At 46.2% G+C, this 17014-nt stretch overlaps 1 protein-coding gene and 1 non-coding gene across 3 annotated transcripts in view; one reads left to right on the top strand and one right to left on the bottom strand.

Annotated features, from left to right (window-relative positions):
• The window catches only part of gcgra (glucagon receptor a), an 18515-nt gene extending 1782 nt beyond the window's left edge, over positions 1-16733 (top strand). The window contains exons 2-13 of one of the 2 annotated variants that reach the window (XM_063220818.1): positions 2010-2106; positions 2995-3102; positions 4295-4398; positions 5570-5670; positions 6952-7123; positions 7331-7490; positions 7873-7933; positions 10395-10464; positions 11850-11938; positions 12470-12617; positions 14030-14071; positions 14701-16733. In XM_063220818.1, coding sequence (XP_063076888.1) covers positions 2010-2106; positions 2995-3102; positions 4295-4398; positions 5570-5670; positions 6952-7123; positions 7331-7490; positions 7873-7933; positions 10395-10464; positions 11850-11938; positions 12470-12617; positions 14030-14071; positions 14701-15159 — 1611 coding nt within the window. In that variant the 3' untranslated portion in view covers positions 15160-16733. Of the gene's footprint in view, positions 1-1773; positions 2107-2994; positions 3103-4294; positions 4399-5569; positions 5671-6951; positions 7124-7330; positions 7491-7872; positions 7934-10394; positions 10465-11849; positions 11939-12469; positions 12618-14029; positions 14072-14700 lie in introns of those variants that run through there. The other variant, XM_063220811.1, reaches the window with a different exon arrangement.
• On the bottom strand, positions 9078-9170 carry trnai-uau (transfer RNA isoleucine (anticodon UAU)). Its single transcript is given in 2 exon segments — positions 9078-9113; positions 9133-9170. It is a non-coding gene; the product is annotated as a tRNA-Ile (tRNA).
• Positions 16734-17014: the final 281 nt, after the last annotated feature.

Here is a 17014-nt window from a genome sequence, read left to right as displayed (position 1 = left end):
CATCCATCTCCCTCTGCAAGCGGGGCTGGTGCACGATACCCACACAAGACTTTCATTGTTTTGGCGAGCTGATTAGAGTAACCGACTTGATGGAGGACTAGGCTACTGAGTAAATTATTCAATAAAATATTCGGGAGATAGACAGATCATAATCGCAGCGTCAATGCCGCACACATCTTAACACACAAACGCGCGACCCGTCCCTTTCCTCTCCTCTCCTCTCCTCCGGGCGGGCGGGCGCAAGTAGGCCTACACGCACACGCACACACACACACACGGTACCCCTTCCTATCTCATACTCTTCTCCGTTGATTCGATTGCACTCACGTTTCTCGGGCTAGAAGTCAAGTCAGCTGATGTTTCTCAACTAGGCAGCTACTACAGCTTTCGAAACAGCAGTAAGACATTGACAGCAATACATAATTTTCTTGATTCTTCCTGTTGATTCGATTACACAGGCGGACTTAAGTTCCCGCGGTAACGCAAGGAACGCTTGTAATGCGCACTGACTGACATGGGCAGGAACTCGGCATTGTTGTGAGATTCTCACTCAAGATTCTCACTCCTGTTCCATCCGAAATTAACCACAGAAGAAGGGGTGAACCGCGTAGGCCCTATGTCTATATACGTGACGGAATCAATAATAAGTTCGTCGTTTTTTAAATTAGCCTATTTTTTTTTTATTTTTTTTTTTACCTCAACGTAAGTGACGTCATGGGCAACGCGAGGCCCTACGCAGAGAGCGTAGTGAGCGTTATGGGCCCGCCGGCTCTGTATTTATGTATTTATTTATTTATTTATTTACTGAAATAAAGACATGACTCATTCATCATCGATTCTTGCTATCAGACGGCTAGGTATTTTTTGTTGACACGTCAGTTACGAAAATAGACCATGGTAAATCATGGTTTTCATGTTTTTTTGAGAATGGTTCTGCACTTTTTTTTACTATGGTTCAATCATGGTTTAACTATGGTTTAACTATACCCTTACGAAACTTAATCATGGTATTACTATGAAAACTAACCATGGTTTTACCACGGTTTATAGTTATTAATTAAATTATACTTAACTGACGCTTTTTTGTCCAACGCGCATATTGGTGACAGTCGTTGGAGCAAAATGGGGTTAGGTACCTTGCTCAAGGGCACTCTCCCTCTTAAGGTAGAGGTAAGGGTGGGAATCAAACTGCAACTGTGATTTGCAGTCCAACTCCTTAACCATCACAGCACGGCTGCCCGTAAGCAGTTATTCATGGTTTTCATGTTTTTTTGGTAACCACGAAACCCACAATTAACCATAGTTTTCATGTTTTTTTAGTATGGTTTCTGAAGATGGTTAAACCATAGTCACATACCATAGTCAATAAACCATGAAAACCATGAATAACCAAAATGGTGGTAAAACTCAAAAAATCATGGATAAGCCATAGTAATTCAATGGTTGGTTTAGAGTACTTGGAGTAACCATGACATACCATGGTAGAACCATGGTTACTACAGTAAAACCATGATCGAGTTTCATAAGGGATTGCGTCATGCAGCACGATGTGTTTCTTTAACAACTGAATTTAAGGATTATTGCTGTAGCACTGAGAGGGCATGAAATGCCGTTTATGGCTCATTTCTTAGAGTAGTCATGGGTAAGCAGTTACGGCGTCAGACTTGTAACCCAAAGGTTGCCGGTTCGACTCCCGACCCGCCAGGTTGGTGGGAGAGTAATTAACCAGTGCTCTCCCCCATCCCCCTCCATGACTGAGGTACTCTGAGCATAGTACTGTCCCACCACACTGCTTCCTTGGGGCGCCATTGGGGACTGCCCCTTGCACGGGTGAGGCATAAATGCATTTTCATTGTGTGCAGTGTACACTTGTGTGCTGTGGAGTGCTGTGTCACAATGGCAATGGGAGTTGGAGTTTCCCAGTTGGGCTTTCACTTTGCTTTCATTTTGTCATTCCCTCTCCCCACTGTGTGACCATATATACTGTGTATTCCTGTGTGCTATTACAGGTGTCTCCCGCAGTGTCGATGAAACGAATATGGGAAAAATGGGGCATATATCATGACGAGTGCACGCGTAACACCAGCCAACACCCTGCAGCTACCGGTAGGTACTGCACCTTGAACCCTCCGGCAGGGCCGCCCGCAGCTTTTACTGGGCCCAGGACAAAGTAATCTGAAAGGGCCCCCGGATACAATACATACCACCATGAAATGAAAGCCCAGATTCTCTCTCCCTGTCTCCCTGGGCCCTGGACAACCGACCCCCTTTTATCTCCCGCCTCCATGCCCTTCGGAACAATCCCTGCCTTACCTGGCTCACAGCCACCCTTATTGCTGGGGTATAATTATGAGATGAAAGTCTTCTCTCTGATGTAAGAAGCTGTGAGTGAGTGTGATATACTGTACCATATAGGCACCAGATACTGGTACTATTGTTGCAAACAGAGATGAAAGGACACATCACCTCCAGATGTTAACCCCTATTTCATTTTGAGTAGTCCTCAGGAGGAACAAGACATAGACTTTGTAGTTCAGCCGGTAATTCTTCTAGAGGCCAGTATAAATGAAAAAACGAAAGTAAAATAATTATTGTAAACATGAAATGAGGAGAGGGAGGCAAATATACAGTATAGGGGCTGCTGTTGGAATGAACACCTTATGGACACCTGCCTGTATTGTCCTTTTTCAAAAAACATATTTTTGGGGGGGGGATTTTTATGCCTTTATTATGATACAGACAGTGTAGAGCGACAGGAAATTAGCGGGGAGAGAGAGAGATGGGGAGGGCTTGGCAAATGACCTCGGGCTGAAATCGAACCCGGGTCGCCGTCGTAGCATTCGAGTGCCCTGCCGATTGAGCCACGGCTGGGCCCTGCCTGTATTATCCTTAATGTCAACAGGAAATAGGCCGAGTTAGGCAAAGGGAGTGAAGATACAGCGCCAGAGCTGCTGGTAGGAACATTTGACACCCTTCTTTATTGTTTTCTTGCAGGTGTGGTGTGCAACAGAACCTCTGACAGGTTTGCGTGCTGGCCAGACGGGCTTCCCAACACCACAGTCACCATTCCTTGCCCCTGGTATCTGCCCTGGTACGCCAAGGGTGAGTATCAGACTAAGAAGGAGAAAGAGATATCCACACACCGTAAAAGATCCCTCGCTGTGATTTACTCAGTGAAACTTGACACACGGTTTCGACTGAACAACGGTCAAGGCTTGTCATGTGTTCACCTGTATCCAGCACTCGTGACAATTGTTTTTAGGGATGTATGCGCATCCTTACTACATCAAAGATAGCTATCAAAATACCAAGTGTCCCAACGTTTTTGGAATCCGATTCTGTAATTTCAACTCGCCTTTTCACTTTTCACACACCACCAGGGCTCTAAATTAACTCTTTTCATCACTTGCCAAGATGGTAAGTGGATGTTAATCTTACTAGCCAACTACACACTCGCCAATGGGTGAAAGTGACTTGTAAGTTGATCTATTCTACCAGCCTGAAATTTCACCAGTATTTGTCTGGTTGGCTGGTGTTAATTTAGAGCTCACCACAATGCAAAGCTGACTGCTTTTGATTCATCCACATCATTTTAGGTTTGAGAACAGGCCTATGGCATATTCATGTGTACAGGAAGGGTAACTGGATCAATTATAATGAACATTATCATGTATCCGCCTCAATGTGTACAGGGCCTGAGGATGCGGAGGCAGTTTATATGTCTCACTAGGAGAGGCGATGACTTCATCAACACCGCTGCCCAAATACCACTCAGCAGCAACAGAACAAGAGGAGTCAGCAAGTCTATTAGATCTCATTGCTCATTTCTGGAACAATGTTAGATTGGAGATGAGAAAGAAGTTGTAGATAATTAAGTGATATCTGGACTCATTCCATCATAAAGTGTGATATTGTGAGAGTACTCAACAGCAGGTTCATCACCTCAGGAGTGATCTTCCAGAGTGTGTTCAGGCCAATAGAGAACTGTGGTAGTGTTGCTGCTCACACTTCATCTTGAACTGACTGACTGTTTGATTTTGAAATAAGTACAGATACCTGCCTGAGACAGGCTTCAAATCTAGACACCTCCTAAAGGTTAACAAAACAGACATCTGTCTATTTGTATATTGAATAGTTTGTAGAATGAGACAGAGACTGTAACACTCAATGCCTATATCACTTGATGATTGTGTGTGTGTGTGCGTGCGTGCGTGCGTGCGTGCGTGCGTGCGTGCGTGCGTGCGTGCGTGCGTGTGTGTGCGTGCGTGCGTGTGTGTGCATGTGTCCACTGCAGTACAACATGGCTTTGTGTACCGCGACTGTGGGGCTGATGGACAGTGGTCGGCGGAGAGGAACACGAGCGAGTGTGAGCTCATGGGGGACGACGGTGCTGAGAGGGTACACCACTTCTAACTCGCCTTACCTGCACATGCTTCACTGTCTGTCACAATCACATTAGCTCATGGAGACATGCACACACAGTTAACTATACAAACAGATGCCATGCGTAATGTCTATTTGTGTATTTAAATAGTATTATAAAGTGGGACTGCTAAGGCACAGTGCACTGTTGCACCTTACCACGTATAGACTATAATTGTGTAACGGAGGCCAACTAGCAGAGTGTGGCAGGGAATGTTAGTAAACCTCCCTCCCGAAGCCTCATACAGTATCGGTAGTGCTGAGCTACTGGACTGGTCCTTTTGCTCAGCGGTATCGTGCTGTGCCTCCCATGCTCGAACCGATGCATTGACTAGGAGGTGGCAAGTTCGAGACCCGAGGAGCGGACTACGGAGGAACACCTCAGTTACACTGGCTATACCATATGCCCATGGGGAGACAGGTCCAGGGTCTGTGTCATTTCCTGGGCCTGCCTCATCTCTCTCTCCCACTTGCTTCCTGTCTGCTCTCACTTAGTCCTAAGTGAATACAGGCAGAAAGCCCCCAAAATATCTAAATGGTGCAAGTGTTCAATAATGGATTAAATACTCTTGGTCTACAGTACATGACAGCAGTGTTTCCTCTAGGATGTCTTTGAACATTTGAGGGGCAGGAACAGGGATTCCAGTCCTAACTTTAAATAATGCAATAAATGAATAAATCAAGTCTCTTAGTAGGCTGAAAACACCAAAGCTCTGAAGATGTGGGGGAGAACATTAAGCTGTGGTGACTCGCCACAACAAAATGTACAAAGCGGACGCAAACCATGGATGCCGCTGATAACTGGATCCTTGCCCCTCTCTTCCTCTCCTTTTCTCCCCCTTTTCTCTCCCTGCTCCTCTCTCTTGCTCTCTCTATCTCTTCCCCTCCTTCTCTAACTCTACCTGCTTCTATTTCTGCCCCTCTCTCCCTGTCACTCTCTCTATCTCACGCTTCTCTTCCTCTCCTTCTCTCCCTCTCCCTTCTGTTATCTCTCCGTCTCTCTCTATCTCTCTCTCTCTCTGACCTGTCTTCCTCTCCTTCTCTCCCTCTCCTGTCTCCTATCTCTCCCTGTCTCTCTATTTCTGCCCCCTCTCCCTGCTCCTCTGTCCTCTGTGGTGTTGTCCTGGTGTGTGTGTGTGTGTTGCAGCATGGGAAGATCCTGGCCATGTTCCGGGCCATGTACACGGTGGGCTACTCCCTCTCTCTGGGCGCTCTAGTGCTGGCCTTGGGCATCCTCATGGCTTTCAGGTAATTACTGTAAGACACATTTCATTAAGACATTTACATGTCTTCTATGTGATGGATAATCACAATGTGTGTTATCAGGGGTATCAGGGGCAGCCGTGGCCTAGTGCAGTGTTTCCCAACCAGGGGTACGTGTACCACTAGGGGTACGCGAGCACACTGCAGGGGGTACTTGGAAAAATTTAATTTTAACAAACATATGGAGCTTAGTTACATTGGGATGGAGAAAGCGATATAGAACTTGACTTAGGGGGTACTCATGGCACAATGAAAAGGCTTGGGGGTACACAAGACAAAAAAGGTTGGGAAACATTGGCCTAGTGGTTAGAGAGGTGGTCTTTCAATCTAGGGTTTGCCGGTTTGAATCCCCACTGACCTCTCCCTACATTTCCATCCATGGCTGAAGTGCCCTTGAGCCAGGCACCTAACCCCACATTGCCCCAGGGACTGTAACCAATATCCTGAAAAGTCATAGTTGTAAGTCGCTTTGAATAAAATGAAAGCGTCAGCTAAGTGCAATGTAATGTATTTTCACACTTTCAGCTATTTAACCCATTTAAGCCTGACGCACTGGAAAAAAACGGCCTCTAAATACCTAAGCCCTTTTTGGGAAAATGTGCCCTCAGCCTATAAAAACCTAAGCCCACACTGATCCAGGAACTGTAAGCAACACCCTGTACATAACTGTAAGTCACTTTGGATACAAGCATCAGCTACGAGTAATGTAAAATCACATGTGGTGCAGTAAGACCAAATGGGCAAACAGTCATCATCTTACAACAGATCAGAGCAATAAAACAGCAGTTCATCATGATTTTTACAGGGCATTGGAGAGAGATGGGGAATTGAGTGTGAGAGAAAAAACATACAGTCGGTTAGGGATGTCCCCAGCTCAGACTGAAACCTCTCCGCAATGTTTGCCTGCCAATTATGGTGCCTACGCAGCTTTTGTAATTATCCCTTATCTCATGGGTGGGGAACCTATGGCCCAGGAAATAGGACATGTTTTGTAAAGCAGTCTTAGAAATTACATTTGCAATACAATTAAGTTACATTTTCAGGGGACCGAGTGCAGGTGGGGTCTGTTGTAAAGGTGTAAGGGGAAATCCTGTTTTGTGTTCATAGTATGGGCCTTGGAAGACTTTATAAAATTTGAAGTGGCCCTTCGAATGAAAAAGGTTCCTCACTCCTGACGTAGCCTGTGTGTGTGTGTGCGTGCGTGTGACGTGCATGCGTGCGTGTGACGTGTGCGTGCGTGCTTCTGTAATGATCCCTTTTCTACAGGAAGCTCCACTGCACCAGGAACAACATCCACATGAACCTGTTCGCCTCCTTCATCCTGAGGGCCATGTCCATCCTCATCAAAGACGCCATCATAGAGAAACCCTTCTTCAACTTCGACCGAGACATGCAGCACCACTCTGATTACGAAGTGGAGTGGATGGTCAACAACGAGGTCAGGCTCCACAGGAATCAACAGTAATGAATTGCAACCTTGACATGTGTAACAGAGTAACAATACAGTACTTTAAACCTCTTGCAGTCTACACATGTGGTACTGTTGATTGCACACAGAAAAAAGGGATTGCTGAAGGTATCTTCTGTAACCTCTGCATTCATGTGTGTGTGTTGTGTTGTGTGTGTATTTTTGATTGTGTTGCAGACAGCGATAGGTTGTCGGGTTGCCGTGGTGATGATGCAGTACAGCATCACGGCCAACAGCTATTGGCTCCTGGTAGAGGGCATCTACCTGCACAACCTACTGGTCGTCACGGTGCTCCACGAGAGGAACTACTTTGGCATCTACCTCTGCATCGGCTGGGGTGAGCAGGCTGAGGGTGGACCGATGAATATGCAATATCTGTCTGAAGACGTTGCACTTCCTTTAAAAACAATGTATTCTGTTTTAGCGATTATATTTTTTTAACATAATATTTTTTTGTATTCTGTTTTAACTATCAAATGAATACTCATACAATCAAGTCCTAATCTGAAAGAACCCTGCATGTATATATTGAAAATGAGAGTACGAAAATGTGTTTGCTTTTTTAATCTTATTGGCTGTTGTTGCTACATGACTGCTATTGCTATCCTTGCCAGTACTCTTCTACTATTATTATTACTACTACCTCAATAGCTGGTACTACTATTCCAACCGATGATGTCTGTGATAAATGTATTCATACTTCTTCCTTTTATCCACAGGTATCCCTCTAGTATTTGTGTTCCCGTGGGTGATTGTGAAGTATCTCTATGAGAATGAAGAGTAAGTGTTTGATTTGTTTTTTTGTCCTCTTGAAAAAGGCGGTTTTATCCTCTGAGCAGGCCATTGCTGTTGACACTGACACATATTACCTGTGACAATCCTTGTCGGTATGTGTGCCAATGAGAGGCGTCTCTTTTCTTTGCACCTGATGTCAAACTCTCATCGCTGGGCTCCGAGACCTTAATGTGTTTTGGATCCTCACGCTTAGAGGTCATGACAGCAAAATGTCGATTTCTTTTTTTTTTTTATAAGGCGGCAATCTCACCACAGAGTTCTTCCCAGTGATGGTTTCCCAGGCTTTCAGCCGTGGCACATTGGAAATCTATTACATGACTTGCGAGCCAGTTCAGTGAAGTGGCAAATTGCACTTGTTGGTGTGACTGATCCTAATGTAATTGCTAAGTGATAAGCATAGGAAACAGGGCAGATCTATCTCGTTGCTCACAATTTCAGTTCAGGTACTCCTCAGCTCTCCCAGCTCCCTCTCATTCCCACACCCTACCTTTGATGGGTCTCTTTCGGGTTAAGTATCCAACACTATGTACCTTATATAGGTGCTGAAGTGATAGTCCTGGTTTATTTCAAGGTGAACTGTGAGATCCTATTTGTTTTTGTGTCCACATGTGGGGGAAATGGGTTTACAACAAAGGGGCACTAAATGTCAAACACTACATCTTGAGTATGTCCTGTGTAAAGCAGAACACATACTAACAGGTAACACCTGTCACCAACAAGATCATGCAGGAAGTGTTTCTTTTGAATTAGCTCCTTATTACATTGCACTTAGCTGACGCTTTCATTTTTATTCAAAGCGACTTACAACTATTATTTTTCAGAGTATTAGTTACAGTTCCTGGAGCAATGTGGGGTTAGGTGCCTTGCTCAAGGGCACCTCAGCCATGGATGGAGATGTAGGGAGAGGTCAGGGGGGATTTGAACCGGCAACCCCTGGATTGAAAGACCAACTCTCTAACCACTAGGCCACGGCTGCCCATTCTGACCTTTCACTGAGCACAGTATAGTAACAGTCAGCCAACATATTTTCTGTGCCAGTGACATATCTCAAACTTTGTAGATATCTGCATTATTGTTTTTCACTGAGGTATTCACATGTCATTAAGTGTTCCAACATCTAAAGGTGACCTGCTCCAGGTGAGGCTCGAACTCACAACCTCGGCATTGCTCAGCCTGTACTGCCTTATAAGTACCGCGCGCTAACCGATTGCGCCACTGGAGCTCATGTAGCAGCTCCTTCTGTTTTCTTTGTTATTCATACAGATGGTAAATGGAAGCAATTTCAAGCAGAATCTGCTACTGCTCCTTTAACCTAGAAATGTTCATAACCATTAGTGTAGAGACCACTGACATATGTTAAGATAAGAAAATGAAGCCTGTGGGGTTTTTAATAGACAGCCTATATAGAGATACATGTCAGCGCATCTCTCTGAGCCGAGCTCTGGCTCCTCAGGGCCCTCTGTGCAGAGCAAACAGCAGACCCGCCAAAGCAAACAAGATGAAGGACTGCCGCATGGCGGGCCGGAGATGATTACAGCTGTGCCATCTAAATAATGCCTTGTGGCCCTTATATCATTTACGTCGTTGAGTACACAGCAACGCAGTAGATTATTTGTGCCCTGGGATTGCTTGTCGGCCTTTTTTTATGAGGACGCCACAGCATCCTTCGTCCCCCTCCCTCCGCCAGCAGACAGGGGGTGTACTTCAATGCTCCTCTTCCTGCTCTAACCTTTCAGCACGGCTGCTCTTCTCTTCTCTCCTCCGCTGCTCCCTTCTCATCCTCTACTCTGCTGGCATGGCCATTGGAGCCCAAGTCAGCCGTGTATAATGTGGCTTTTGTCTGGTCCTTTGCCCCCTGGACACAGATACAGGCTCCGTGATTGCCTGCTGACTTTGTTCTCTTTTTTGTCTCGCTCTAGTTTTCAGAAAAAGAGCACACTACCAGTCGAGAGGAGATTGTGATGTGGTTAGGGGGGGGGAGAGAAATGGAGAGACAGAGAAATACTGTAGAGACTAGAATAGACTGGCATAGAAAATGCAGGAAGAGTAGAATGTGAACTATCTCTGCTGGTGGTGGGACAGACAGACCGGCAGACAGAGGAGGAGCGGGTGAGTGGCAAGGTAGGGCAGGAGCAAGTCCTTTAATTCGTTTGGAGGAAAGTTGAAAAGAGCCGACCCTTAACATTGCCCTTGTCTTATCGGGAAAGGATATGGGGATGAGCTTTGGGTGCCTAGTGTTTTCCTTGGCCCACTTATTGACTACACCATACACATACAAATCATGATAGAATTAAAAAAACAAAAACAAAAAAAACAAAGAAAAGTGTGTATTTGTGTATACAGTGCAAGTTCACCATGCTATATATGCTGATGCTCCAAATACAAATACAAAATCAATCAATCCATTAATCGATCAATCACTTGTTTGTTTGTTTGTCTGCTGCAGGTGTTGGGAGCAGAATATAAATATGGAGTACTGGTGGATCATCCGCTCCCCCATCCTACTGTCTGTACTGGTGAGACATACTGTACATCCTCTCCTCATATCTGCAGCTCAGCTCCCCCCCTCTCTCTCTCTGACACACATACACCCAAGCTACAGTATAGTGCTCACTTTGAGCAGTGTTGCGGACTACGACAGAAGTACAGTAGTGAAGCAGAAGCGTCTTGCCTCCAGTGCTGGCAGTACTTTCCGGAAGTCTCTATCTACATGTGCACACTCACTCAGCTATTCCATTTCGCTCCATCACCCTCAGTTAGCCAGCAGTTGCCCTCGCCTTTGCCATCCAATGCAATATTAACAGGATTTCCATAATATATGGCGTGCGGAAAAGTGGGTTGTGAGAATACCAAATCGAGATCACTTAGCATCCTCAGTGTTCTTCATTTGTGGCCTGTAGTGGATGGCTGTGGGCGTCGGCGGGGTTTGCAGGGGAAACAAGCCCCACAGATTGGAAGCATGAGGAAGCAGAGCGCGTCCTTCACCAGACGCACTGTAGCTATTGGGGTGAAGCACTCAACCTCAGCGACCAGCAGCGATGTCTTGTGAGGATGTTACGTAAGGCACGGCCTGACCTCCAGTCTTAAGAGGGTCCTATCTCACAGGAATTCCTGTGTTGAAGAGGTCTGCACTGCATCGGCCAGTGTACTGCTAGCTCCACACGTATCCCACGGAATCACGGCTCTCAATACCCCTCCCCTACCCGCCAATCAGAAATAGCAGCTAAGGGGATGAGGACATTTTTTTAACCAATGGCGTGTTCAGAACATTTGGAGATGTGGGGAAATATGTGGGTAATAATGCATGCACTACCAGATTGCCTGCATGACACTGTTGTAGTAGTCCCCAGGGGCGGAGCTATAGGGGCGGGGCAAGGAGGGCATGTGCTCAGGGCCTTCCCATATTGGAGTAGAGTAGAGTGTTTTGCCCTGGGGCCTTGTGTGCCATTGTTCTGCCACTGGTTGTCCCATAGGTTATAGCATAGCCTTCAGTGATCAACATGTGCAATATGTATGTGTACAGGCATACAGTATAGTGTGTGTACAGTATATTTACATTCTATGGTATATATGGCATGTGCAAAATATGTACTGTACTGTCAGTGTATATATGCAGGGTGCGATTTGTAGGGTGGGATGGGGGGGATTGTCCCCCTTTCTGGTTTTGATATTGCCACTTTCCTACAGGATTTTAATATTTGCGGTATGTAACTCCATTGATAATGCTTCAAATCTGAAACTTATCCCCCCTTCTGGTTCTTCAACAAATCGCACCCTGTATATATGAACCTATTTATATGCTTATACAATACATATGGTATGTGTATTTTTGAAAGTAGGCTTTAAGTATTTAAGTTTGATTTTCTGTTTTTCCCCTCTGCCTGTTCATTTTGCCCTGCAGATCAACTTCTTTATCTTCATCCGCATCATAAAGATTCTCGTGTCCAAGCTGAGAGCACACCAAATGAGATACTCTGACTACAAGTTTCGGTGAGAGCCTTGATTATGATTGCAATATGTGTGTGACTGTCATGAATAACATTGTGTCACTAGTGTGCTTAAAAAAAGTGAATAAGTGAATAAATAGACTATACTTCTGTATAAGTGATATTAAAAATGTTATACTTTAGTACTTGATATTAACATTTAAATGGCTTTTTGATTGAGTTAACTTGGGGAAAATACTATTCATTTGTACAGATTTTTGTAATAACTTTCAGAGGGTTTTGCATCTGATCTTCAAATGTATACAATAAACAATAATAAGAATTGAAATGCCTAGATCTTTTATTAGTACAATGGTTATTTAGTAATATAAGATATTGGCCTCATTTACAAGATTCATTTAACTCAATTTAATAATATTTAATATTTAATTCAGAATTAAAAACATCATGTAAACATGGCCATAGTACTGTACATTGTGGCATAACATGTTCTTTGTGCCGTGTGTGTGTGTGTGTGTGTGTGTGTGTGTGTGTGTATGCGTGCGTGCGTGCGTGCGTGTGTGTGTGTGTGCAGGCTGGCTAAGTCCACCCTCACCCTGATCCCTCTGCTGGGTATCCACCCCGTGCTCTTCTCCTTCGTCACGGACGAGTCTACCTCAGACCGCGCGCTGGGACTGCGCCTCACCAAACTCTTCATCGACCTCCTCTTCAGCTCCTTCCAGGTCAGGCCTCAGCTGTAATACACACACACACACACACACACACACACACACACACACACACACACACACACACACACACACACACACACACACACACACACACACACACACACACACACAGCACAGCACAGCACAGCACAGCACAGCACAGCACAGCACAGCAGCAGCAGCAGCAGTAGCATGCCCTGTGTAAATTCAAACTCCACATTGACCTCATGCTCATCTGTTTCCAGGTCAGGTCACAAATGTAAATCACACACACAAACACATACACACACACACACACACACACACACACACACACACACACACACACACACACACACACACACACACGCACCAAATCTCAGCCTGGGAACTTTCGAGCATGGGCTAACTAAGGGACACACAGGGTTCAGAGCCGTCATCATGGCTGTCCCGGTGTCTATTTTGAAGGCAGCAACACCCCCATATGCTCTAGTTCAACGAGCTGTAAAAATATTTGGCTGTAGGGCCAGCTCTCCCCCTCGTGCCCTTTCATTACGCTCCCAAAGACAACCAACGAGTGCGAGATGCTCGCATTCATTATTTATATCAGGGTGCCAGGACTAATTAAGCCAAAATAAAACGCACGCAGATACACACTCTCGCACACATTTGGTCACACAGAAATGTGCACACACATTACACAAAGACATACGTGTGTACGCGCACACGTGTATACACACACCCGCACACACACGCGCGCGCGCACAGTCACACACGTGCACGGAGTCCCACTCTCTCTGTCTCTCTCCAATAAGCCTGACTCATTTACCCCCAGTAATGAGCAGAGCGGTGCTGATGAGGGGCCATGATGGAATGTGTCGAGGGTTCACCATCCAGGCAGCAGAATCGGCTCAATGAGTACGAGTTCACGCACAGAACTAGAACAGAGCGACCGGCAGCGAGAGAGAACAAGAGTGCCTCCGATTCCCCAAGGATTGATGTAGTGTGGACTATGGGTGGGCCCATCTGTGCATCGCAGATATCTACTACAGTGCAAATGTGTGGAAGAGCGAACCGTTTCACCCCCAAATGTTAATGCGACATTTCTTATTTGTGTAGTTTCCGGCCTGCTTGTCGGGGAAGATTTTTATTTGTTTGTCATTTCTTGTGCGCCTTTGAAGACTTGATTGCGAGATGAATTTTCACCCTAGTTGTGTATTATTCACTGTGTGCACGTTACAGATGGCACTGGCTTTGCTTGAAAACTCGTTGTGTATTTGAGGGCCTCTTCCATCTTTCTGTCTGTTTCCGTCTCTCTCTCTCTCCTAGTTCTCGCTCTCTCTCTCTCTCGCTCTCTCTCTGGCTGTATTTTACTCTCTTCTTTCTGACTGCATGATCCTGTATCACACTATACAACTGACACGTACACTTTGACATTTCTACAGGGTCTCCTCGTGGCCATCTTGTACTGCTTTTTCAACAAAGAGGTGAGTAGGTCATCTAAACACACTCACAGATCCAGGGCCGGTTCATCACAATTTGGTGCCCTAGGCGAGCACAGCCTTTTCTTTTTTTGTGCATTTACAGATTGGCATTTGTAAACATATATAAACTTAGCATGGTACATCTGATCAAGTACAGCTGATCTAGTACCTACACACTACATGTGCCCATGAATATTCAGTGTCAACGTAAAGTTCAATTTTCTATTTCTCTTCATATTCTAATTCTGTGGGATATTCAGGTGCCCCCAAGACATTTGGTGCCCTAGGCGACTGCCCTGTCTGCCTCTGCCTATCGCCGGCCCTGCACAGATCTTATCTCCTGCCACTATGGCATCCTAATTGTCATCAGAGTACACAGTGTAGTGCAGCATATTGACTCCTTGTCCTTCTGACACTACCCAATTCCCCACCCCTGCCTCCTCAGTAACACCTCTATTTGTCATTTTTTATATAATTTCTCATTTATATTTCCCTTACATAATTTTTAACTCTCTGGTCCTGGGATTGTATGAATGTCGTCTATTTTGTACATGCTGTATGTGTGATACTGCTGCGACACATGAATTTCCCCACTGTGGGATAATAAAGGGCATACTCACTTACTTCCTCAGGTGCAGTCAGAGATCCTGAAGAAGTGGAAGCGCTGGAAGCTGGGCCGCAACATCGAGGAGGAGTACCGCCACACCTACAGCCACACGCTCAACCTGCGCGCCGGCAGCCTGGTCACCCAGCCCTCCATGATCCCCCTGCACTACCCAGACACCACCACCACGGCGGCGCCGGACTGCACCAAGCCCATCGCCACCACCTCCTCCACAAAGACCGCCACCACCTCCCCCATAAAGACCACCACCACCCGAGTGGACTTTGAGTCGGCCCCAGAGGAGAAGCACGCGCTGGTGGGCTGTCAGAATGGCAGGACCCTGCGAGGTGGAGGTGGAGGTGGAGGAGCGCTGCCCCTTCAGCCACAGCCCCTGGACTCCCCCGGCTATGAGGACGCTGGGAGGCCGCTGGTGGACAGGGGCCAGGGCTACGAGGGCCCGCTGGTCAGCAGTGAGAGCAGCCTCTGAGGGGAAGAAGGGACAAAGAGACACGCTCTCGTTCTCCAAGTGATGAGGTGATCAGCAGGGCGTCACTGACTGGACTGGAGGTCTGGTCTGGTGTCCTGCTCCGCTGGCTCGCCTCGCTTATGCATTCTACACACCTCCACCACACCCACCCTATCAGCTCTATGGCAGCTGTGGATGGGAGACTGGCAACTTGGGACGGAGCTGGGGGCTGGGGACTGGGGTCGAGCCTGGAGATGAGATGAGCACCTGACACACAATAGTGTTTGTGTGTGTGTGTGTGTGTGTGCTTGTGTGTGCTGAGGGAGATTGGTGCTTTTCGTATGATGGTTGTGTAAGAAAACAGAGGAAGCTCACACAGGAGACAGGTCCACTAGTCCACTAGTGCCTGTCGGATGGTCACCATTGGCAACCAAGCCATATTGTTACTGTACATGCTCTGCAGGACGGTTGAGGATGAGGATTTGTCCAGGATGCCTGTTAGGCCTCTCTGTTAGCTGTCTCTTATCCATGCTCATCTGACTCTGAACACAGGACAGACACCGGAAATGTACAATAACTATCATAATGAACAGTACAATAGTTGTCAATATTGTTTTAAAGGGAAAACAACAAAACTTTTGTAGTTGAGCTGAATGGTTGGAGCTATAGCCTGATATGACATAGCTGTTTCATCAACTGTTGAAGGTAAAATTTTGATTCAAGTCAAGACTCAAATTGCACAAGAAAAACAATACGAAACAAGAAAACAGAAGAAACAAGAAACAGAAGAACAAAAGTAGGGCAGTCAGTCAGTACATGACTGCCTGAGGGAAAGGCTCTTTTGTTTGTTTGTTTGTTTGGGCATGTTGGTGAACGGTGCTTGAAGAGCCAACGAACTAACTTATCACATAATTGTGTGGTTGAGCCGCCGCAGCACCGCCGCATCATCGTAACCATGTGATTTTCAGAGTGAGGATTCTGCGCACTTGAAATACATTTTGTTCCGATTTTGCTGGATCCAGCAATGAAATAATAAAAAACAACAACAAGGATTTCAAGTGTGCGGCTCCTACAGTCAGTTCCTGGGATGTGCACACTCTTCCCCTTCAACTGATGGTAACCATGTGACTCTTGCTGAACTGAGCCTGCACTAGAGACACCGGACTACTGACATTGCCAGAGCAAACCCCTGGCAGCTGCTTCATGTCCCCTTAAAGCACAGAGTCCCCAGAATGTAATTTTCTTTTTAAGGTGTGTGTGTGTGTGTGTGTGTGTGTGTGTGTGTGTGTGTGTGTGTGTGTGTGTGTGTGTGTGTGTGTGTGTGTGTGTGTGTGTACATGTGTGTATACGTACATATGTGTTGTGTGCGTACGTGTGTGTTTTTCCTGAGCGGCCAAAACAAATCAGTGTTAAGATCTGCCGTTCCTTTCATTCCTATTCCAAACAGTATCATTCCCCTCCCTTTTGGGTCCCAGCTGTACCTTTGGGGACTGAGACCATATGAATTGTTGGAACGTTCCCCTTTTCCGTGATGCAGTGCGATGTTGTTTGCTCTGTTGTGTGCTCTCTTGAAGGATGTTTCCACACCGTTTGTGTTGGGGTTGGGGGTGGGGGGGGGTGAGAAGATGCGGGCCGGTGGGGAGTGGGGGGTGGGGAGCATGAGCCAGCGATGCTTCATAGTGTGCCTTGAGTTCATGTGGAGAAAACAAATGCCCAGCAGCATAGTGTGTTGTTTCTCAGCTGAAAAAACGTAGCTGACTCTCTTAAAATGTGCGCATACACACACACACACACACACACACACACACACACACACACACACACACACACACACACACACACACACACACACACACACACACACACACACGCATGC

Source organism: Engraulis encrasicolus, chromosome 2 (genome assembly GCF_034702125.1).
Source record: "Engraulis encrasicolus isolate BLACKSEA-1 chromosome 2, IST_EnEncr_1.0, whole genome shotgun sequence".
In the NCBI taxonomy this organism is placed as follows: Eukaryota; Metazoa; Chordata; class Actinopteri; order Clupeiformes; family Engraulidae; genus Engraulis; species Engraulis encrasicolus.
Note: the sequence above shows the minus strand (reverse complement) of the source record. Positions and strands in the feature narration are given on the sequence as shown.